Source organism: Lissotriton helveticus, chromosome 12, assembly GCF_964261635.1.
Source record: "Lissotriton helveticus chromosome 12, aLisHel1.1, whole genome shotgun sequence".
Classification (NCBI taxonomy): Eukaryota; Metazoa; Chordata; class Amphibia; order Caudata; family Salamandridae; genus Lissotriton; species Lissotriton helveticus.
The window spans coordinates 283,043,064-283,068,174 of record NC_136073.1 but is presented as its reverse complement, the minus strand read 5'-3'; the positions used below and the strand labels follow the sequence as shown (position 1 = coordinate 283,068,174).

Genomic DNA, 25,111 nt, shown 5'->3' with positions numbered 1-25,111 from the left:
AAGAGTTATCTCCAGTGACCACGTGTGTCTGTAACTTTGCCACCGCACCAATAGGCGCTGAGGTCCCCCGATTGAGCTGTCCATCATAGTAGGGAAAATGGCGGGAAGACGTTGCATACCCTAGTGTGTGTGTGTGGCGAGGCCAAACGGGCGGGGCATCTATGCTAGTTCGCATGCCTCTTGTTTATAAAGGGTCAGAGACCGATCGGAGCAGCAGATGAGGAGAAAGCAGCCTCCTGGTCACAGGAAGTACACGGGGATTGCGCTCAAGAAACTCGTGGATGCAAAGACCTCCATCAAGTATTACATCTAATTGTAGGCGGTAGATATGGGGAGGTAGCACACCTGGACCGTGCTCACTAGTTGTTTGGGCTGATTATAATGCGCGACTGAATTTGAGCTTCAACTCGGGCACCTGCTTATATCTGTAAGTGCTTCCTTTGAGGTTTATTTTTTGTGACAGGAGCATCGTGCCAGAATGAATCCTGCCTGCATATTTATCCACGAAGATGCCACCGTGTTGTGCCGTACCTCTACTCAACTGGAGTACTTTCTACTGGCTAATCAGTAAGTGCTATCTCGTTGGGTAAATGTATCGTGCTTTTCCTACACTACAGCTGCGTAAAGGGCCAGAAGAGTTATCTCCAGTGACCACGTGTGTCTGTAACTTTGCCACCGCGCCGATAGGCGCCAAGGTCCCTCGAGTGAGCTGTCCATCATAGTGAGGAAAGGTCCGGAAGACGGACTTGCATACCTTAGTGTGTGAGTGGCAGGTCCAAACGGGCGGGGCATCTATGCGAGTTTATTTATTATTTATTTATTTAGTAATTTGTAAAGCGCAAACAGCTACCCCCAACGGGGGTGTCCCGGCGCTGACAGCATGTGAAGTCCCAAAGGGTACAGCAGAGAGTTCCAGCAGGCTAGATCTGAGAGAAAAAACAGGTTTTGAGTTTCCTGCGAAAAGCAACCTCGGATGAAAGGAGTCTGAGTTCTACTGGAAGGGCATTCCACAATCTAGAAGTGGCCACGGCGAATGCTCTACCGCCTGTTCGGGTCAGACTAAAGCGAGGGCAGAACATGAGTCCAAGATGGTTGGATCTTAAATCCCTCGTAGCAAGAGATCGCCTGATTCTATGCCTTAAAAATGCCGGGCCACGGTCATTAAGAGCTCTAAAGGCAAGGACTAAGGCCTTGAACTGAATGCGATATCTCACAGGTAGCCAATGGAGTTTGGCCAGGTAGGGTGTAATCGAGTGGCGATAAGGGATGTTGCATATCAGCCGGGCTGCTGAATTCTGCACAAGTTGCAGCCGATTAATGAGATATGCAGGGGCGCCAACATATAGGCTGTTGGAATAATCCAGGTGGGATGTAATTAGAGCATGTACAACTGCTCTGCGGGACTCGAGAGGTATGAAAGGCATGATTTTTTTAATCATTCGGAGTTTACCAAAACGGGCTGATGAAACCTTAGTGATTTGGGTTTTACAGGACAGTGCTGTGTCAAATTGGAAACCCAAGTTGCGAGCAGCTTGCACAGGTACAGGGGGGGGATTGAGTTGAGAGGGCCACCAGGTGTTGGAGGGGATAGGAGATTTTTGATTAAAAAATAGCACCTCAGTCTTGTCGGTGTTCAATTTTAAATTGTTGGTGGACATCCATGAGGCGATGTCAACCAGACAGTGGCGGAAGTGGGCCATGGCGCTGTCAGAGCGATCCCTAAAAGAGAACACGAGCTGAGTATCATCAGCATAAGAGATCACTCTGACGCCCCATGCCTCAACTAACTCCGCCAGAGGCCTTAGGTAAACATTAAATAAAAGGGGGCTGAGGGCAGATCCCTGCGGTACCCCCCATCTCAATGGTTTCTTGGAAGAAACAAAGGGTCCAAGGGAAACCTGCTGAAATCTGTCAGACAAAAAAGATTTCACCCAAGCCAGGGGAGTTCCTCCTACACCCACCTCCTGTAGGCGAATCAGTAGAGTGTCATGTGAGATGGTGTTGAATGCTGCGGATAGGTCGAGGAGGACCAACATGGCCTCCTCGCCCCTATCCACACACTCGCGAATAGATTCAGACACTTCCAGCAATGATGATTCTGTGCTAAAATCAGGTCTAAATCCTGACTGTGTATCATGGAGGAGATGGTTAACTTCTAGATATTCAGACAGCTGCTCCTGTACCGCTTTCTCCAGCACTTTTGCGGGCTTGGGGAGCAGTGAGATGGGGCGGTAGTTATTAAAACATAGTGGGTCGGCACCTGGTTTTTTTAGAATAGGTATCAACAGTGCCTGTTTCCATAAAGAAGGAAAAAGACCCAACTGCAAAGAGGAGTTCCAGATGTCTAACAAGGGCTTGATCAGCATTGGTGCTAAGTCACTCAAAACAAGGGCAGGGGCAGGGTCCAAGGGAGAGCCAGATTTACATTTCAGATACAGAGACAAAGCATGGTCTTCCATGAGTGGCTGAAATGAAGTGAACACTGCCGCACAGTTACTGACCTGAACTGGCGGTATAGCGTACGAAATGTGCTGGAAGTTTACAGTGATGTTATTAATCTTTTCATAAAAAAAGTCGGATAGTCCTTCACTGAGTGACTGGGTTGGAATAATTCGGTATTCCAGTGCAGAGGGATTAGCGAATTCCTTAACAATATTAAAGAGGATCTTGGTGGAATTTTCTGCACTTTTAATTTTATCTGCAAAGTACTCTTTCATGGTCGTACGTTTCAGTTTATGAAATTCTTTTAGAGCAGATCTATAGTGGGTTTTAGCCTCCGGGTCATAACCACGGCGCCAACTACGCTCCAGTTTCTTACAATGGCTTCTGTTGTCTCGCAATATCTGAGTGAACCAAGGGACCGAAGGTTTAGATCTTAAAGAGGAGAGGTTTTTTAGGGGGGCAATTTGCTCGATAGCATTATTAAGAGTAGCCACACGTTCATTAAGATCATTTACTGGAGAAGCCAGAGTGCATTTAAATCCCTGTTCCAAAGCAGAACAGGTAACTTTGTGCCAACTTCTTCCCTTGTCTCTACAAAGAGTTTCTATCCTAGGTTACTTGGACATGGACACCTCAAACGGGATTAAATAATGGTCAGTCCACGTGAGGGGCACCGACGGAAGGACTTTAAGGTCAGACAGATTTGAAAAAATCAGATCGAGGGTGTGGCCTGCAGAATGGGTCGGGCTACTCACCCTTTGGGATAGGTTCAGGCCTAGCATAGCGTCAAGAAGATTTTTAGCAGGTATACAATCATGTGAATCCACATGATGATTAAAATCTCCCAAAACAATGAAGTCGGAATGCTTTAAAGAGAGGTCAGCCGTGGTGGCTATTAGCGAGGTGAGTGCCGACTGATGGGAGCGAGGAGGATTATACACCAACAGTCCTGAAAATATGGCAGCTGATGACTCGGTGATGAAAAAAATACAGAGCCTCTATAGGCTCTAAATTTGGAATATTCCTAGAGGTAATGGTAAGATGTTCCCGTAAGCTGCCTTGTTTCGAACCCTCGCGGCTAATTCCTATAAAGCGATAGGCCGGGGGGATAGCTAAGGCTATGTCTGGGTTGGATGTATCTTTAATCCAGGTCTCGGTGAGAAAAAGTAAATCCCAGGATGTGGATGATAATAGTATCCAAATGTCGCTCGAGTGACATGGCAAAGAGCGGCAGTTTAATAGGCCAGCCGTGAGGGTTCGTGTAGCCAGGGTGGAGGGCTTTATGGTGGGAGCAGGGGAAGTGGTAAGAGCAAAGGAGCAATTATTACATGTAAAATTGGAGCAGCCAGGAGAGGCCAAATTGCATCGAGTCTCAGGGGTGCAGGGTGCCTGGTTAAATGCCATGAGCTGGGCTCTGGACCAGGAATGACAACGAGAAGGGGGGGAGCAGCAGCAAGACTGGCCCTAGGCACGGAGCTGGCGCGGACGGGCGCAGACGGGCTCGCCTTTGGCGAGCCTTCGGCGCACCGCCGGTGGCCCGCTGCGCTTCCGATGCCAGGTGACCATTTATGCTTGTGGGGCGGGAGGGGCCGAGCACTAGACCGCTCGCCGGCTCCTCGCCTCACACAAGATGGCGCCCAGAGTAGTCGATCCCAGCCAGACCTTAGTCGTCTGTGATGGGGGCTACAGCGCTTTGGGGCAAGGTAGGAAATTCCCAAAATACAAGCGCCGAGTGCGCAGGGAAGAAGGTGTATATTTTAAAATTATGGTCGAAAAAAACAATAGCAAATACAATTTAGCAACAAGTTAAAATCACAAGCACCAAATTCCAGTATTTACAGATCACTCATACAGAGTCCCGGCTTTCCGCCTCAGGACTTACTCACATAGCTGTTAATCGCCGAGTGAGGAGAGGACCGAAGATTTTATGCCTGTGGGGCGGGAGGGGCCGAGCACTAGACCGCTCGCCGGCTCCTCGCCTCACACAAGATGGCACCCAGAGTAGTCGATCCCAGCCAGACCTTAGTCGTCTGTGATGGGGGCTACAGCGCTTTGGGGCAAGGTAGGAAATTCCCAAAATACAAGCGCCGAGTGCGCAGGGAAGAAGGTGTATATTTTAAAATTATGGTCGAAAAAAACAATAGCAAATACAATTTATCAACAAGTTAAAATCACAAGCACCAAATTCCAGTATTTACAGATCACTCATACAGAGTCCCGGCTTTCCGCCTCAGGACTTACTCACATAGCTGTTAATCGCCGAATGAGGAGAGGACCGAAGATTTTATGCTTGTGGGGCAGGAGGGGCCGAGCACTAGACCGCTCGCTGGCTCCTCGCCTCACACAAGATGGCGCCCAGAGTAGTCGATCCCAGCCAGACCTTAGTCGTCTGTGATGGGGGCTACAGCGCTTTGGGGCAAGGTAGGAAATTCCCAAAATACAAGCGCCGAGTGCGCAGGGAAGAAGGTGTATATTTTAAAATTATGGTCGAAAAAAACAATAGCAAATACAATTTAGCAACAAGTTAAAATCACAAGCACCAAATTCCAGTATTTACAGATCACTCATACAGAGTCCCGGCTTTCCGCCTCAGGACTTACTCACATAGCTGTTAATCGCCGAGTGAGGAGAGGACCGAAGATTTTATGCCTGTGGGGCGGGAGGGGCCGAGCACTAGACCGCTCGCCGGCTCCTCGCCTCACACAAGATGGCGCCCAGAGTAGTCGATCCCAGCCAGACCTTAGTCGTCTGTGATAGGGGCTACAGCGCTTTGGGGCAAGGTAGGAAATTCCCAAAATATAAGCGCCGAGTGCGCAGGGAAGAAGGTGTATATTTTAAAATTATGGTCGAAAAAAACAATAGCAAATACAATTTAGCAACAAGTTAAAATCACAAGCACCAAATTCCAGTATTTACAGATCACTCATACAGAGTCCCGGCTTTCCGCCTCAGGACTTACTCACATAGCTGTTAATCGCCGAGTGAGGAGAGGACCGAAGATTTTATGCTTGTGGGGCGGGAGGGGCCGAGCACTAGACTGCTCGCCGGCTCCTCGCCTCACACAAGATGGCGCCCAGAGTAGTCGATCCCAGCCAGACCTTAGTCGTCTGTGATGGGGGCTACAGCGCTTTGGGGCAAGGTAGGAAATTCCCAAAATACAAGCGGCAAGTGCGCAGGGAAGAAGGTGTATATTTTAAAATTATGGTCGAAAAAAACAATAGCACATACAATTTAGCAACAAGTTAAAATCACAAGCACCAAATTCCAGTATTTACAGATCACTCATACAGAGTCCCGGCTTTCCGCCTCAGGACTTACTCACATAGCTGTTAATCGCCGAGTGAGGAGAGGACCGAAGATTTTATGCCTGTGGGGCGGGAGGGGCCGAGCACTAGACCGCTCGCCGGCTCCTCGCCTCACACAAGATGGCGCCCAGAGTAGTCGATCCCAGCCAGACCTTAGTCGTCTGTGATGGGGGCTACAGCGCTTTGGGGCAAGGTAGGAAATTCCCAAAATACAAGCGCCGAGTGCGCAGGGAAGAAGGTGTATATTTTAAAATTATGGTAAAAAAAAAACAATAGCAAATACAATTTAGCAACAAGTTAAAATCACAAGCACCAAATTCCAGTATTTACAGATCACTCATACAGAGTCCCGGCTTTCCGCCTCAGGACTTACTCACATAGCTGTTAATGAGTTCACATACCTCTTGTTTATAAAGGGTCAGAGACCGATCGGAGCAGCAGATGAGGAGAAAGCCGCCTCCTGGTCACAGGAAGTACACGGGGATTGGGCTCGAGAAACTCGTGGATGCAAAGACCTCCATAAAGATTTACATCTAATTGTAGGCGGTAGATATGGGGAGGAAGCACACCTGGACCGTGCTCACTAGTTGTTTGGGCTGATTATAACACGCGACTGAATTTGAGCTTCAACTCGGGCATCTGCTTATATCTGTAAGTGCTTCCTGTTGAGGTTTAATTTTTGTGACAGGAGCATCGTGCCAGAATGAATCCTGCCTGCATATTTATCCACGAAGATGCCACCATGTTGTGCCATACCTCTACTCAACTGGAGTACTTTCTACTGGCTAATCAGTAAGTGCTACCTCGTTTGGTAAATGTATAGTGCTTTTGCTACACCACAGCTGCGTAAAGGGCCAGAAGAATTGTCTCCAGTGACCACGTGTGTCTGTAACTTTGCCACTGTGCCGAAAGGCGCCGAGGTCCCTCGAGTGAGCTGTCCATCATAGTGAGGAAAGAGCGGGAAGACAGACTTGCATACCCTAGTGTGTGTGTGGCGGGGCCAAACGGGCGGGGCTGTATGCGAGTTCACATGCCTCTTGTTTATAAAGGGTCAGAGACCGATCAGAGCAGCAGATGAGAAGAAAGCAGCCTCCTGGTCACAGGAAGTACACGGGGATTGCGCTCGCGAAACTCGTGGATGCAAAGACCTCCATCAAGGATTACATCTAATTGTAGGCGGTAGATATAGGGAGGAAGCACACCTGCCTAGCCTAGACCGTGCTCACTAGTTGTGTGGGCTGATTATTTGAGCTTCAACTCGGACATGTGCAAAAAAATCCACCCGCGAGCGAATTTGCAAATTTTTGGGCAATTTCGTGAGATTCGCGGATCGCGAAATTGCCGGAAATTCACAAATTCCGCAAGCGAAACAGATTTTGCGCCCATACTTAATCATTAGCCAATTCATTGACATTCTGAGGCTGGAGTAAAAATGTGGATCCCTCAGACTGCACTCTATAACTACAGCTTGACGCCTTCACAATTGATAGTTGGCGTTTAGGAGGGTCAGAAGAAGGGCCATAGTAATTGTGCTTGCAATTTCATGTAGTAATCACAATATTTAGTTTGGAGCCTGTTAGTAGTACAGGTACTTGCCACTTGTCCTTGATTTACAAAATCTGGAGAGGCATGGGTCAAGAAGTAGGTGAGGGACAACAGTTTAAATTATTGACTGGCTACATGGTCAGTAATGTAACTATGTTCACCAAGACAAAATTCTGCATGGGAATAACAGGAAGGAAAAAGAGGTCGTGAATGGCTCCAGAATGCTCTCCATGGATAATGGATTTCCTCCATAACTGATGCAATATCTGAATGGGTTAATTTCACCAACAGCAAACATGTAAGCTTTATTACTCTTAACTCAACTCTGCCTCCTCACAGTCATTAATAGTGAGTTGGCCCTAACTCTGAAAAAGAAAAATGTCAGTATAAATCAACCAGCAATGAAATCCCCATCAACTGAGCTTAGTGCCATAAAGAGAGCTGGCATTTCCTGCATCCTCCATAGCTAACGACGCCTCACTGCAGACCAAACAGATGATGAAGTTGGGTGGAATATTTACTTCTAAGAATGGTGATCGGAAAGAGTATATTTATTCGCTAATAAAGTATATACAACAGAGAGTACTGTCTTTAATGTACAGGTGAAGACACATAAAGCCAATAATTTTGGTAAATGCCATGACCTCAAAGCAATAACAGAAACTAATACAGAGAGAAATGTTCAAAGAAAACCAGCACCAAAATACTGATTGTCTATGTTCACCCAATGCAGCCTGTAGTAGTGGGCAAACGTACTTGAAGATCTCAAAGTTGTAGTTCGGCAATTTGCCTTAAATAAAATGCTTTCATCGTTCTTGTAGGTCTGGTCAGTCTTGGAGCACTCTGGTTACATGACTCCTTCTTTCCTTTCACAGTGCAGGGCAGAGACATCAGATGCCCCACAGGAGGTGGAGCCAGCATTGTGGAGGGAAGGCAAAGCCCTGGAGCACTTTGTTGACATGACTCCTTCTCTCCTTTCACAGTGCAGGGCAGAGACATCAGACACACTACAGGATGTGGAGCCAGCATCGTGGAGGTAAGACACAGCCCTATTCAGGTCCCATGTGCAACTCCTCCCTCCCATCTAGATGCAGATCTCTCTATTCACCACTGGGCTGACTCACCCTGTCTACTGGAATCCCCCAGCCCTGTCTCTCAAACTCCAGACAAGGAATACACAACCTAGCAGAGGCAGGCTTGGATAGTTAGGCAAGCAAATACCTACTTTCTAAAACTTTTATTTTCAAACACAGAATGTTAAAACCAACTTCGCCAAAGGATGTATTTTATTATTCTGAGTTCAGGCATACTAAACTCGAATTTCTACCATGTTCCCTGAGTCAGTTCGGATTATAAAATGTAATAATCTAACTGCCCATTCTGGCCTATATAGAACAGTAGCCTTGCAGTAGTGAAAAACGAAAATGGCTGTAAATCAATATTAGGACATGTCACACACACCAGGGCAAGTCCTACCTTATACTTACAATGCACCCTGCCCTTGAGCATACCATAGGGGTGTCGGACATGAAGAAAAGGGAAGGTTTAGGGACTGGCAAGTGGGTGCACGTGCCCAGTCAACATGGCAGTACCAGACTGCACACAGGCTCTGCAATGGCAAGCCTTAGACACACTTTTACAGGCTGCTTCTGTGGGTCGCACAACCAGTGCTGCAAGCCTTCTAGCAAAATTTGGTGTACAAGTCCTGGGCACACTCAGTGCACTGTACTAGGGTCTGACCAGTAAACCAAATAAGACACACATGGAATCACTAATTCATACATCAATGTACAATAGGAATAGCATATGCACTTTAGCACTGATCAGCAGTGGCAAAGTGCCCAGAGTCATAAAACAGCCAACAAGAGGTCAGAAAAAATATATGAGGAAGGCAAAAGGTTCAGGGATGACCCTGCAAAAAGGGCAAAGTCCAACACTTCTCTTCTCAGCACTTCGACAATTGATGAGTTCTGTGAATTGAAATACCAATGCATAAAATCTTGGCCCATATTAGACAACAAGTTTTTATCGCTAAAATATTTATGAGTCACTCCGTTCTTAATATGCAACATTGGAGACACAATGTTTTTAGAATTAATTATGCAGATTGCAAATGGCTCTTAATTGTTTATGTTCTATTCAAACTCATGGACACATTCGTAGTTATCATACATTTTATTTCTGGTTTATGAACTTACTTGACCTAATAATGCTGAAATGATGGAGCTTTTCCCACATCCAACGTTTCCACAAATACCCAATAGCTTCCCCTGCAACAGAAATGTTTTGATAAATGTTTTGTTATCTTGAATATGATCATTTGCAACTTTTGCAATAACTTAATGCTACATATTTATAATAATAGAAATAATGTAAAAACAAAATGCAATGTGTTGTGCAGTGCTAATGTTCAAACAACACCCCCAAAATTGAAGAACTGTATTATGGAAATAAAGTCAATAGATCATTAAGATTAATTTGGGTGTTTGGATATCACACACCCTGTACAGAAACACAGTTTGAAAGCAATGACTTAGCACTACAGATAAAACGATGAAAAACTTAATAAATTGAACAATTCAAGATAAATTAGACATCCCTAAATGTGTCACATGAAATAAAAGAAGAAATCAGAAATAAGACTTTGAAGTGAAAGAAAGTGAAAAAGTCATGCAGGGCAAACTGTTGGATCCTACGCAGATAAGCATGTAAAATGATACTTGTATGCTGCAATTGAGCACCATATTAGGCAAAACAGTATTTGCCTCCACTTCTTTTTGATTCCCTTAGGGCATAGTAGACAAAACTTATGATACTTCAATCAATTATTTTCATGACTTGTAAGGTTCTGGAAACAGAGAGGAGATTTTAGCTTCCATAGGTATTCTGTACTATGGGAGTAAGATCTGCTCATTACGAATCTCAAAAGGGAACATCCAGGATGGAGACTAAGCATTGAATAGTGCTAATATTACAGAATATGGTTGGGAAACGTTTATGTCTGGTCTGTACGGAGATACCAAATTTAATTGCGTAAAGTGCCCCAAATCACTCTTTCAAGGGGATCGGGTGTCCACCCACAGACATGTCCTCATCAATCTAAATAATATCTGAGGAATCAATTATCATCTCCTTACACAGTATCAGATCAAACATAGCGGCAGGTCCCAATGGCCTTTGCAACGCTGTTTTTAAAGAAAAACATGAACAGTGGGCGTTAATATAGTCTCCACTATATAATGCGATCTTATCGACAAGATCCTGGAATCATGGCAAGGGAGTATTTTACATACTATTTATAGCCATGGCCCCCCAGAAAATCCAGAAAATTACTGGCTAATTGCCCTATTTGATGTTGAGGAAAAGGTTTTTGCATCATGTTTACTCAAAGAGCTAGAAGCGTTGGTTTCATTGACCAATATAATTCTAATCTATCAATCGGGTTTCCAAAAAGGCCAGTCAAATTCGCCAAATTTACTGTCTCTTACTTTAATAGGAGAGAAAGCACCTTATAAAAGACAAAAGTTATTCATCTGCTTTGTTGACTTAACAGCCGCCATACAGTTTCACGCAAGTTGCTATGGTCTAAGCTGGCAGCATGGGGTGTGCCACGCAAACTCCCTGATATGATTATTATCATATATACCAACACATGTGTACAGATAATGATGGGAGATGGCAATAGCATGACTCGGGAATTTGAAACCTTTGGCGGACTGAAGCAAGGCTGTGTGTTTGCACCATGCCTCTTTAATCTCTTCATGGCCGATCTACCACTCCATTTGCATAAAGTAAATGTGCATTCGCCTAATCGTGCAGGGTGTCATATAAAATATTTACAATACACAGACGACACAATACTACTCAATCATAATCCAATAGGCCTAAAATGGTAATTCAGTCCTTTGATAAATATATAATAGCAAACCAGTAAAAGATTAATATTAAAAACCCCAAATAATAATACTAGGGCACACTAGACCGAAGTCCTGAATATGGAAGTAGGTGGAATAGAAATTTGACACAGTTAGGACATACAAATACTTAGGAATCACATTTGATAACAGAGTATCGTTCAAAGGCCATTTTAACACCTTGAGAGTCAAAACTGCGCCTTTAATTTTCAGCTTTTGTACCCTGTGTGACAAGCTTTTCTGCCCCAGCTATAATCATTTGGTAAAAATCATTAAAACAAAGCTAGTCCCTCCATTATGTTATGGATCATACATTTTTCGCAGTACTCTCACCAATTTACTGGGTCAACTACAAATTAAAGCCTTTAAATCCATCTTCAGAATCCCAAAGAGCTGTGGCCACACTGAAATTCATTTGGAATTTGCCCTACAAAGGCAATAATTAGTTAGACAGTCTGCCTATTTAAAAAGTCTACATATTCTGTTCCTATCGGATCCCAGTTCCTTACCCAATCTGTGCTGGCAAAAACTTATAAATCATGATTTTGCAAGTGTATGGCGATCTTATTTATCTGAGTGACTTGACACTGTTAATTGGCAGTCACTTGGACTCAAGACAATAAACAAGGAGATATTTAAGATCATTCTAAATCGAGCGACAAATGTTTTATCTTTTACAAAAGACAAAGAGGCTCTAGTAGCAAAAAAGGCATGCCTGGACTGTTATCAATTCATTGGAGAAACTTGAGCTCCAGCCTTACCTACGATTGCACATACCAACACCCACTAGGGATGCGTTTCTCAAGCTAAGACATGGTAGGTACCGAACCAAAGATGACACCCCCAGGTGGGTACAGCAATGGCAAGCAAATTGTTGCAGCCTATGTGGATATGCAAAGGAATCATTTAGGCACATAGTTTGCGTCTGCCCTCGTCTACTACAAGCACAAGGTACTTTGTTGAAACCATTGTTCATTGCCCTTAGAACATGCCTCTAAGCCCTTTTTCAATCCCTCTGATTTGTGGCTTTAACATGTTTTTATTTTTGACAGAAACATGTTGAAATTGTCCTAGCAATCTCTTTAATTAGAAATAGCATGGCCAAGTCAATGTTTACTGTTTTCATTGCTGTAGTAACAATGTGATCATTGCTGCACTTTGCCGATACTTTGCACTACATGAACAAGGACAGTTTTAACAGGGATGGTGCTATTCATGCACTTTAGCGATACCACGTACAGTTTGAACTACATGAAATATCTATGTTTTTATGGCCCTTGAATGTTCATTGTTTTCGTAGCAATATGATTATTGATGCACGTTAGCGATATTTTATAGTACTGGTTCAATAGCAGTTTTAAATAGGAACGTTTTCATTGATGCACTTTAGCAATATTTCATACTGTTTGTGCAATGTGTTTATACCCATTTATGTCCAATGTTAGGTATTGCTACTGGATATGAAACTTCAATCGAACTTTATAGATTATTTTGTTTTCTATACATTGTAATGATTTTAATTATTCAGACAATTAATAAACTCACTCACTCAACTTGTAAAGAGGAGGTTATTGTCTGTTTGATATTTGTGTTATATCAGACTGTTAAAGCAGTTTTTCCAATATTACCTGAGTCAGTGAGTTGATTATAATTGGTATATGAGGCTCCACATCATTTTCATATTGTTTTTAATGCTGATCTATCTATAAATTACTGTGGAAGATCTTTCTGAATGTTAGTACTTTTATATGATTATATTAGTTAACCAACAGATGTTAACTAACTTACCTATGGGATAGGAAGTAGTGACTAAAACTGTTTCTAAGTGTTTGCCTATATGGGAATGGCCTATGCACCAAGTTAAATCTGAAATTGTCCATGTATTAAATGATAAGTGAGGATTGAGTGTGTTAAAGCCTTTTTGACTATTCACAAATGAATAAACTGATATGAACTGAACCGTTCTCTCTACCTTGTCTGGTTTACATTTAAGTATTTAAGATTTTTCTTTCCTGCTGCAAACAAAAACTGCTTCCTAGTCCACTAACTAGTAGAGTTGACAATGTCTGGGCAACATGTTCACCACTTTAAATGGTTAGTTGTCAGTTAATTCCCTGTTGCGGTGGCATCTCAACCTTTGTACAGCAGTTTTAATAACTTTTTATCGGTTTGAGCTAAACATTTTGTTTTATTAAAATCTGCAAATCATGCAGTAGTTGATGGGTTGAGTGGCATATTCATATTTACAAGAAAAACACTACAAACATTCATATTTTTCCAGTCCCTGAATACAACTACAGACTTACATTTCAATGATTTCTCCATTCATGTATTGATGACTTTGATTTTCCGAGATGTGTTCTAATAAAAACCCACCTTCTGTACTTTGAAAGTCATGTTGTGCAGTATGGTAGAAGTGGAAGTTTTTCCTTCTTCTGAAATTTCTCTCCCTGAGGCTAGGTCTAGATTTTTGAGGGAAGGTTTTGCATTGATTCCATTTTCATGAACAACTCCACCATTTGTGATTCCAGTGTTTTCATCCTCATCCATGATTTCCCAGGATAGGGTGGCATTGTTCAGCTGAAGAGCATATTGTGAGTCTTCGTCTTCCTTAACATAAGATGGGGGATTTTCCCTTATGAGAATGTTCTAAAAAAAAAAGAAAAAATTTAAAAGTTAAACTTTTCTAAAACTAGACTGCTTTAAATTGACTTCAACTTAAATAAGAAAATAAGTTACCTGTAACTGTGGTTCTCCAGTATAGGTATCTTTCATAGATTCACATGCTTGAATCATTCCCCGTCATCAAAGTGGAAGTCCCACGATACATTTAAAGCAGTAAGTAATGACTTTAACACTGAAGGTATTGGAGAAAAAACATTCACGTTAATATCTTGACCTAGTCATTAGGAATGGTCCAAACTCCAGCCAATCAGGCGACACCACCGTTTAGAACCCTCACCACAGAGGCTCTAGACTTTCCAATTTTCTAGCACAAGTGAGTACTTAAGAGTATGAAATAGTTATGGGAGCCTCTATGGGGAGGAGGGTGGGTTGCATGTAAATCTATGAAAGATACCAATACTGGAGAACCATAGTTACAGGTAAGTAATTTATTTTGTTCTCCACATTGGATCTTCCATAGATTCATATGCTTGAATCAGAATAGATAGCAGTGATTCTTTGAGAAAATATTCATATATGAGAAAAACATACATAACATATGTATTTATATATAAACATATATGTATATAAACATATATATATATATATATATATACATATATATATATATATCTCAACATAGATGTACTCCTATCAAATATCTATTACATCTTAACTCTGTTTTAAATAACATAATATGTATAATGCAATAAATAGAAAGGTGGGAATTAAAAGAGGCTCACCTTATTGAAGGAGATTACAGAGGACTATTTGCCCCACAGCTGCATCAGCGTTGCCTGCGGCATCCAGACAGTAATGCAGAGTAAAAGTGTGCCTGCTGGAGCAGGTTGCTGCTCTGCAGATCTGTTGTATCGGCACATCGGCAAAGAGGGGTGTTGATGAGGCGACAGCTCTGGTTGAGTGGGATTTTGCTGTAGAAGATATTGGTTTTGTGCTTGCTGGTGGCAAAACTATATGACTGATGATATCCATCATGCTATAGTCTGTTTAGTAACAGGATATCCTTTTCTGACATTTCCATATGCCACAAACAGTTGGTCTGCCTTGTGTATGCTGACAATCTTCTGCAAATAGAATGTAATACATCTTTTGAGATCCAGGGAATGTAGGGATCTGTCTGCTGGTGTTTGCGGATTTGGGAAAACAATCTTTTAGATGACTGGCTCATCTAGATGAAAATCCGACTGGAATTTAGGGATAAACGTTGATTTGTATGAAGGATCACGCACTCCTTTGTGAATTGAAGGAAAGGTTGCCTAATAGTGAAAGCTTGTATCTTGCTTACTCGTCTAGCTGATATAAGCGCTAGTGGAAGAGATGTCTTCTACGAGATATACTTTAGCTCAGCCTTATGAATGGGCTCAAATGGTCTTTTCATTAATTGAGCAAGCACAATGTTGAGATGCCAAGGTGGGGGTGGCAGCATTATTCGTGGAAACATCCTAAATATTTCCTTTAGAAATTGTTTTATGAATATTGAAGAGCAAAGTGATTGTGAACAATTATGTCATTGAAATCTGTACATTACGGCATGGTGGACCTTTATGGAAGAAGGAGAGAGACCTGATCTTGCCAAATTATGGAGATACAGAAGTATTTGCTCTGTTGGTGACTGGATAGGATGCACCTCGATGTTTCAACACCAGTAACAATCCGAAGGGATGGCTACACCAGCAAACTCATGGTATTCGTGAGCCAAGCCAATAAACTGAATGGGTTAGCACTCCAAGAGAAGGAGGAGTTTTGTAAACCAGACCTGGTGGGGCCACCTGGGTGCTATGAGGAGGTTTTTTCTTCATTTTACAGAGTGCCATTGGGATTAAAGCAATCGGAGGAAAAGCACAGGCATACATCTTTGACCAGTTGATCAAAAAACCATTCACCCACAATCCCTTACGGGGATGCCAATTGGTGAAGTACTGGCATTTGCAATTCTTGCTGGTCGCAAACAGATCCAAACTCGGCTTGCCCACAAGTGAAAGAGGGGGTCTAGCGTTGGTTGGTTCAGTTCCCACTTGTGGCTGGCAGAGCTTTCCCTGCTCAGGGAATATACAAGAACATTGGATACACCTGTTCCGCTGTTAAGTCTATATTGTGTTGAATTGCCCAGTTCCATATTTACTGAGCTTGAAGAGACAGTGCAGTCAATCTTGTTCCACCTTGTTTGTTTAGTAGTATTGTCTGTTCGATTTAGCGCTGATGCCCTTGAGATTTTCAAAAGGCAAGACATCAGAGCCAGGAAAATAGCCTTGAGTTCCAACAGGTAGATAAGTAACAAATGTTGCTGGATGACCCATTTGCCCTTGACTGTCAATCCTTGTATGTGTGCTCCCCAATCCTCGAGGGAGACATCTGCCATAATTACATATTGTGGTATGTTGGTCAAGAATGAACAGCCTCTGGGTACATTTGGGACATGTGTCCACCATTGAAGCACATCTTTCATCTGTGGTGTTATTCAAATTATATCCTCGAAGGAGCCTGAGGTCTGTAACCACAGACTGTCCAGTTCTTCCAATAGAGGCCTCATGCGTAAGCAGTAGTTGGGAGCAAGAGGAATGCAGGAAGAAAGCATTTCTAGTAGCGAATTGTACCTTTATATTGAAATTGACTTTTTTACGAGGAACAGAGCTGCCAGACTGCCTACCTTTTCCTGCCTCTCCTGTGATGCGATGGCCTTGGCCTGCAGGATGTCGATAGTTGCTCCTAAAAACATTCTGACATTTGAGGGTATTGGTTGAGACTTTTGAATGTTGATGGACAGCCCTAGAGGCTGGTCTAATGATAGGCACTCTTGCGTATGCCTGTTTGCCACTGATGAGGAGGTTGCTTTTATAAGGCAATCATCGAGGTATGGGAATATTTGAATTCCTGCTTGTCATAGATGAGCAGCCACCGGGGCTAATATCTTGGTAAACACGTGAGGCACTGAAAAAAGGCCAAAAGGCAAGACTCAGAACTGATTATCCATGCTGGCCACTCTGAAGTGTAAATATTTCCTGTGTTTGGGACGAATGAGGATGTGGAAATAGGCGTCTTGAAGATCCAAGGTCGTCATGTGATCTCCTCTTCACAAGAGTTGTAGTACTTCCCGAAGAGACAACATATGAAATGTTTGGTTCTTTAGGAACTTGTTGATGTGGCAAAGGTCTAAGATGGGGTGCCATTCTCCTGATTTTTTACTTATGAGGAAGATTCTTGAATAAAATCCTGTCCCTCTATGTACTCTTGGTACCACTTTGATCGCTCCCTTGCGCAACATAATGTTTATTTGAGACAGCAGTTCTGTTAGATGGGAAGGAGGAGGGCTCTGAGGTGGAAAATTTGGAGGAATCAGTTGAAATTCCAATGTGTGTCCGTTGGAAAGTATATCAATGACCCATTTGTCTGTTGTTAGCATGGACCATTTGGGGAGCAAACAGGAAGTCTTTCCACCAACCTCTGGGAAAGAGGTGTGAGTTGTGGCTGACACTAGGGATTCATCACTAATTCTCAGAGGTGTTCTCTATGGTGTTTGTAGGAGGTGGCAGGTGGCTGTTTGTATGATTGTTGATGTTGTTGTGCAGTGGAGTATCAGGATTGTCCCTGATATGGCTGAAATAGTTTGTGACTGGTTGCAACCTCCCCGAAAGGAGGAAGTGCCACAAAAGGCTGTTTTTTAAATTGCAGGTTGCCTAGAACCTTCGCTGTGTCTGTATCCTTTTTGATTGCTTGTAGAGCTTCATCAATGTGCTGACCATACAGGGATTTGCCATCATAAGGCATATTGATTACCTTAGTTTACACTTCCTGGCGAAAATAAGTCACTCTCAATCCTCCATGTCATCTAAATACTGCCGCCCCAGCCAAATGATGGAAACCTATTGACAATACGTCTACTGCGAAATCAATTATTTTCGTTGAGATCCTTTCCCTCTCCTGAAGGGTCTACCTTGCTTCTGCGGTGAAATGTCTGACCACATTTGGTGGTCATATCTACCTAGGAATGTGAGTGAGTTTGCTGCCCTAACTGTGTAGTCGCTGCCATAGTGGAGAATGTTTTACCAATGGTGTCAAGACGTCTCCCGTCCCTATCTGGAGGAGCAGACAGAATTGAAGTGGGATTTCTGGCATGACATTGAGCTCCTGGGACATTACAAAATCTGGCTTTTGCTGACCAATGAGGCAGGCAGGAGAGTTGTCAGATGCCTTGTGTGTCTTTTCCAGCTTGGGTAAAACAGCTGTTTTCACTGGAGTTCACATTAATTTCAGGCCTTCCTCCCATATGAAATCCACCATGGGAATTGAACGAACTTGTCTCTTAGTCAGTTCTTTAAATTCATATAGGAAACAATCAGACTGTTTAGTGACCATGGGGAACTGAAGTCTCTTTGTCTCTCTTTCCTTTAGAGTATGAAAACCTCCGATGTCTTCCGGTGGCAAGTCTACCAGAGGAGGGGTTGATGGAGATGGTGTTTGTATTTGGTAATCGTCCTATTCATTGGGAAGGGACACTTCTTCCAGTCCTCCTTCCTCTCTTTCCTTGTCAGTAGTGCAATGCTCATCCACCTGAGGTTGCGGGTTTAGGAGGGAGTTATTGGAGGTGACCTTGCAATCGGAGATGACCTAGGGATTTGAGTTTGAGGGATCCAGTTCTAATAGTCTGAATCTGTGGTAGCAATCTTCCATCACGTGCTGTAGATTTGAAACTGGTATCTGACTAGCCTTTTCTCTCTGTATATTTTGGTGATTAGGATCATGCAGGGAATAGTAGTAATATTGTTCATTGTCATCCTCTTGGCATTTATTACAAAAGTCTGAAGGGCTGTGTGCCACACCAAACATGTCCTCCTCATCAGAATCCTCATCATCACACACTCAAAAAGTTCTACTGGAGGACATGGGGCACCTTACTAGGAGAGCTATGCACAGGTAATATTATTTCCTGTGAAGATCTTCCTATAGGTTGGGATAATGCAGATGTATAAGCATTGTCCTTGCCTGTTTGTACATTTGTCGACATAAGCTCAGATATATGTTTCTGTGTAGTAGACAAAATCGTCGACAAAGGAACCGTCTATGGGGTACCTGACGACAGAATATTTGTTGCCATAACAACCGTCGTTGATGTCAGACGTTGCAAGCCTGCTGTCCAAGAATTCGGGTCCGTCGACATCACCATCATAGACGAAACCCCCGTCAACTAAAGATTTTTGTGTTTGAGGGCCGTCGACAACTGCAGCAGCGATGAGAGAGCCATCGACAAATCTTTAGACTAAGGTCCTTTTTCAGGTGAGACCACATCTGTCGACGATGAAGTTTTGTATGTCTTCATCTGCCTGTTCCTAGATGATATTGCTAGCGACATAGAAGATCTTACCTTCACAGAAACTATGGTTGATGGAGATATAGAAGAGGAAATGTTAAGTTTAGACTGCAGAGAGGAAAAGGTCGACCTCATCTTCGTAGTAGTAGTGATGACGGAGGCTGTTGCCAATGAGGGCGTCAGTAACGTTTTCATAGATTGTATATCTGTCTTCAACTTATGAGGTAACAAAATCGTCTCCAGAAGTGAATATGAAGTTGTTTTGACCTTAGTGGAGGCCATAGAAGGCATAGAGGATGTCACTTATGAGAGGCAGACTCCTTCCTGGAAATCGAAGGCTGATAATCAGCCTTCGATGAATGGTGCTGTCTCTTTAACACCTTAGAAGCCTTCGGGAAGACGATTTCTACATCACTTACTCTCTTTTTTGAGGCAATAGTTTTGAGGGAGGTATCTCTGTTGTCATCAGACAGGGGGTTGTCCTTTGGTTTTAACTTCTCTAACCACAGAAGAAGACTTCCCTCTCTAAATCTCAAAATCTTCTGAAATAAAGTTCTACAGATTTCGCAATTTCTCACCTCGTGGTCAGGGTGAAGGCAGTAACTGCATTTCTTGTGAGGATCATTCGAATGCAGTCTCAGCTTTCCACAGGCATCACAGTGCCTAAACAGAGATATTTTAGCTGTAGACATGTTGTTTAGAAGAAAGGTGGCTGTCACCTGATTGGCTGGACTTTGGACCATTACTATGACAAGCTATTAAAAAGGAATGTTTTTTCTCCAATAATTTCAGTATTAAAGTCATTACTTACTGCTTTAAATGTACCGTGGGACTCCCACTTTGAGGACGGGGAATGCTTCAATCATGAAAGATCCATTGCTGGAGGAATAATGCTTATGGTCCCATTCCTTATACATTGGTTAAAAAATCAAATATTCCAAAAATGCATGTGCAACATACAATACAATAATAGGTATGCACCTTATGTTTGTCTTTCTTCTGATATCTGTGAAGTCTCCTAATACAGCTTGTTATTACATATACCTTCAACTTCTATTGTAGGGAATCACAGTTGTTCATTCAGCAGATCCGGATCTTATTTCACGGTGCTTGCCTCTCTTCTCCCTGTTTGTCTATAGGCTACATCGTAAACATATCAACGGGATTAGAAGTAGTGCAATGCACAGAGCCAGCCCTATATCTTGGTACACTCAGACATTTGCCTGTGGTTGCCAGAGATATATTGCAGCAAAGTTGTGCCTTCTAAGTAAATCATTTTGTTTCCAGTGTCTTTCTCAGAGAACATGTAAAGTAATCACCATATTGAGGGTGGCTAGTGAAACACATATACATATTTTAAAACTACTGCTTTATAAACTACTCTGCAATCCATTAACTTACAAAGGAAAATACAAGCAAAACATCTTATTTACATAGTGTTAGGGAAAAGTGTACCTTTTAAATGTAATAAATATGGTAACTTTAAAAAATAATGTTGAGTGAGTTCAACCCTGCTTCTAAGACTGAAAGAGATACAGGTGACATACAAGATGTGAAAATGGCATTGGATTTGTGTGTGTTTGTGCGCACACTTCAGCATGTGTTCAGGTGTATGCATGCTTTTTAGGAAGAGGGCGCTGTTAAAGGGTTAATATGTAGTTTTTGCCTAATGCACTAAAAACTCCAGGCCCACCTTGGCAAAACAATATCTTAAAGCTGTCGTTTTAAAGCAACCAACCTTTAATCTGCTCAAAGAAACCTTTGCCTCTGCTGCAGCCTTCACCGAAAAGGGTAAAATGGCAATTGTAAACCTCATGACGTTAAAAATGGCGATCACAGTAAATGCCTGCAATAAAAAAAAAGCATGCACTATTAATTGAGATACAAAAGTCACACACAAGCCTTACCAGACACATGTTCTACACTCTCTCTAGCTGGTATTATCAATCGTTGGGTAAGCCGCATCAAAAGCTTAAAAGCATTTTGCACCCAAATATCAGAAATGTATTTTCTTCCTCATACAGAGAGAATGGATATGAAGAATCAAAGACAAAAGCAAAAATATTAGCCACATTTCTTGAAGCAGACACTACCTTCAAAGAGACACGCAGACAAAAAAAAGAGGTTGTTTGATTATGAAAGTTTCGATGCAATGAATAAAAACCCAGAGGAAACATTTAAGCGAGAATTTTTGTTCACCACCGTCGATGCACCTTTAACATCATTGAAGGAACGTTTCCAGCAACTATGTGATCATACAAAGTTGTGGGGATTTTCATATACTTTGAAATCTCTACCTGAAGGTCTTTCTGCTCATTGCAGGGATTTACATGTAGCCGTTATAGATGGCAAATCTTATGATATTAATGCATCAGACCTAACTGAAGAATTAAAACACTTTCAATGCAGTCTTCCTGATGGTAAAAATACTCCTTGTGAAGCATTGGAGTTTCTTCAAGACATGAGTATGCAAGATATCTTTCCTAATATTTAAGTGGCTTTGCGCATACTTTTAACTCTTCCAGTGACAGTAGCTAAAGGAGAGAGAAGTTATTCTAAGTTGAAGTTAATTAAGACATATTTAAGCTCCACAATGACAGATGAAAGGCTATCATATTTGGCAATCCTATCAATTGAAAATGATATTGCACAACAACTGGGCTTATCCACATCTATATCGGCATTTACAAAAATGAAAGCTCATAACGTTAAATTTACAAATTGTATTTAATAAAATTAACACAGTTAGAAAATGTTATTAATTACATCAACAACATATGTATATTGTTTTAGGTTATAAAATAAAAGTTTATTTTAACTGATGTTTTCGTAATGTCTGTTCCCCATCTAATCCCTATTTAATTTACATGATATTTGAGCATACATTTTATATACTTTAAAATGTATCCTCTATATATTTAATATGCGTTGAGAAACCATACAACTCATAATGATTGTTGGGGGGGCGCCAACAAAGATTGTCGCACAGGGCGCCACAACCACTAAAGCCGGCCCTGGTGGATCCTGCTTTGCCCTGGGGGCTCTCTGAGGCTCTGTACTCTTCTGCCGTCCACTGCTCGGGACACCAGCTAGGTGGTGAACCATCCACGCATGGTGAGCCTCCTCTGCCCTATCCCCTCACTTCTGCTGCTGGGACTTCCCGGCGCTCCGGTCTCCGGCTGACCTGATATTGCCCGGAGCTGTTTCCAAAGAGAAGACCTCCTTGTTGTCCCTCCTCTCTTTCAGCATGTAGGATGGGAGGCCTACCTCGGCAAAACTGTCGATCTTGCTGTGGTCTCTGAGAGGTCCCAGAACAGTAATTCTGCCTCAATTATTTCAAATTCTTTTAAGTTGATTTTGGCTTCCTCTGGTCTTGCTCTCGCAGTGCCACTTCCCACTCCAGATTCTCCGCCATCTGGTTCTCTTGAACGTCTGCAACACCATTTCCATAGATTCTACTGCTCTGGATGAGGTATGTGGCGCAATTGTGGTTTCTACAGTCTCTGGAGACTCTTTGGCTTTCTCCATCTAAGACTTGGGGACTGACTGTGTGCTTGCTTTCATGGATATTGGTGGTCAGTATGTTCATGAATTCTTTGCTTTTTTTTGTTTTTTTGCAGCCAAACTTATGGAGTGCACCATGGAAATATTCTTATTTTTCTCCCAGCGATTCGTAAAAGTGCTACAGCTTTATTTTTGAGGTTCCGGTGTCACCTACTGGGCTCTTGTAATATATCTACCAGAAAACAACAAATCCCATCCATGCCACATCATTCCATAGGAAAGTTTCTACCTATCCGACGACATCCGGACCCTGCTCGACAAGGGGGAAACAGTGGCCCTTATCCTCCTGGACCTCTCCGCTGCGTTCGACACGGTCTGCCACCGCACCCTAGTCCAGCGCCTCAGCAACATCGGTATCCAAGAGAAGGCACTGGAGTGGATCATCTCGTTCCTCGCCAGAAGAACACAAAGAGTCCGCCTCCCCCCGTTTCGCTCCGAGGCCACCGAAGTCATCTGCGGCGTCCCGCAAGGATCTTCACTAAGCCCCACCCTCTTCAACATCTACATGAAACCTCTCGCAGCCATCGCACGCCAGCACAACCTCAACATCATCTCTTACGCCGACGACACCCAGCTGATCCTCTCCCTCACCAGAGACCCCGACACCGCCAGAACCTGCCTACACGAAGGGATGAAAGACGTCGCCGAGTGGATGAAGGACAGCCGCCTGAAACTGAACTCGGACAAGACGGAAGTCCTCATCCTGGGATCTTCGCCCTCCGCCTGGGACGACTCCTGGTGGTCCCCAGCCCTGGGCACCGCACCCAAGCCAACCGACCACGCACGCAACCTGGGCTTCATCCTGGACCCCTCCCTCTCGATGACCAGACAAGTCAACGCCGTCTCCTCATCGTGCTTCAACACCCTGCGTATGCTTTGCAAGATCTTCCGCTGGATCCCGACCGAGACCAGGAAGACTGTCACCCAGGCACTCGTCACCAGCCGACTGGACTACGGAAACGCCCTCTACGCCGGAACCACAGCCAAGCTACAGAAAAGACTCCAGCGCATCCAGAACGCCTCCGCCCGACTCATCCTGGATGTCCCCCGATGCAGCCACATCTCCAGCCACCTGAGGAACCTGCACTGGCTCCCCGTCGACAAGAGGATCACGTTCCGGCTCCTCACCCACGCACATAAGTCTCTCCACGACCTGGGCCCCAAGTACCTCAACGACCGCCTGACCTTCTACACGCCCACCCGCCAGCTACGGTCCACCAGCCTTGCCCTCGCAGCCGTACCACGCATCCGAAGAGCCACCGCCGGAGGAAGATCCTTCTCTTACCTGGCTGCCAAGACTTGGAACTCCCTCTCCATCCACCTTCGGCTGACCCAGGACCATCTTGCCTTCAGGAAACAACTCAAGACCTGGCTGTTCGACAGTAGCATACCCCTCCCCCCAAGCGCCTTGAGACCCTCCAGGGTGAGTAGTGCGCTATACAAATGGCATGATTGATTGATTGATTGTTTATATGTTTGTATTCAAAACCCATATTCAGATTCCCTTCATATTTCAGACAAGCTCATCTCTCTTTGGTTCTCTGGTGTTCGACATATTATCCTTCCCCCTCCTCCAATCACTTACCTGATCCCTTGCAAGATAACTTTAAAACAGCCCTCCTCTCTCCCTCCATTTTCCCTCACTTTCCATTTCATGTGATTATGACCTATGGCCTCCGTCCCCCAACCAGCTTTACATTTAAAATATACCTTTTAAATTGTTCCCACTCTGCCACTTGCTTCTCGGCAGCCACCTGTGTTGTTACAGTCTGTTGCTCCCATACTCGCCCATTCTCTCCCTAAGTGGTACCTGACTATTATTCCCATACTCACCCTTCTCTCCCTTTCTCCTCCTCTTTTTGTCCAGCATCATGGAACCTCCACAGGTGGCTAGACCGAACCCTTCACTATCCTTCGCTGATTGCAATTCGTTTGATTTTGACTTTCCCCCAATCTTTGCAAAAAAGCAACAAAAACTTTTAAGCACAAAGCTCTCAGACCTTATCCTGAAATACTCTTTTGTGATTACTATTTTTGCATTAACAAGGGTACATTAATTAGTTACCTTATCTTCTCAAACATACCACCCCTAAGGAAATACCTTGCGGTCACAAAGTGACCAATTCACTCATCCCTTTTTACAGGGCAGAAGTGACTATCTCCATCTATAATATTGGCATAGTGCGCATTCAGTCCTCTATTCGCAACCTGGAACTCTTTGACAATGTCTTCCATTTCCTCAAGCCATCATCTTAAAAAAAGTAACCCCCCTTGGATTAGCGCCGACCATTCCTCCAACCCTCACTTAGTAAAACCTCATATCCAACCTAATAACAAAATAAATCACAACA

General features: G+C 43.4%; 1 protein-coding gene across 2 annotated transcripts in view; it reads right to left on the bottom strand.

The window, feature by feature from the left end:
- ABCC12 (ATP binding cassette subfamily C member 12) overlaps positions 1–25,111 on the bottom strand; it is a 1,077,363-nt gene that overhangs the window by 445,806 nt on the left and 606,446 nt on the right. For both annotated transcript variants that reach the window (XM_078670535.1, XM_078670536.1), the window contains 3 exons: positions 20,935–21,042; positions 13,583–13,855; positions 9,491–9,562 (listed from right to left, as the gene is read on the bottom strand). In XM_078670535.1, coding sequence (XP_078526661.1) covers positions 9,491–9,562; positions 13,583–13,855; positions 20,935–21,042 — 453 coding nt within the window. The remainder of the gene's footprint in view (positions 1–9,490; positions 9,563–13,582; positions 13,856–20,934; positions 21,043–25,111) is intronic.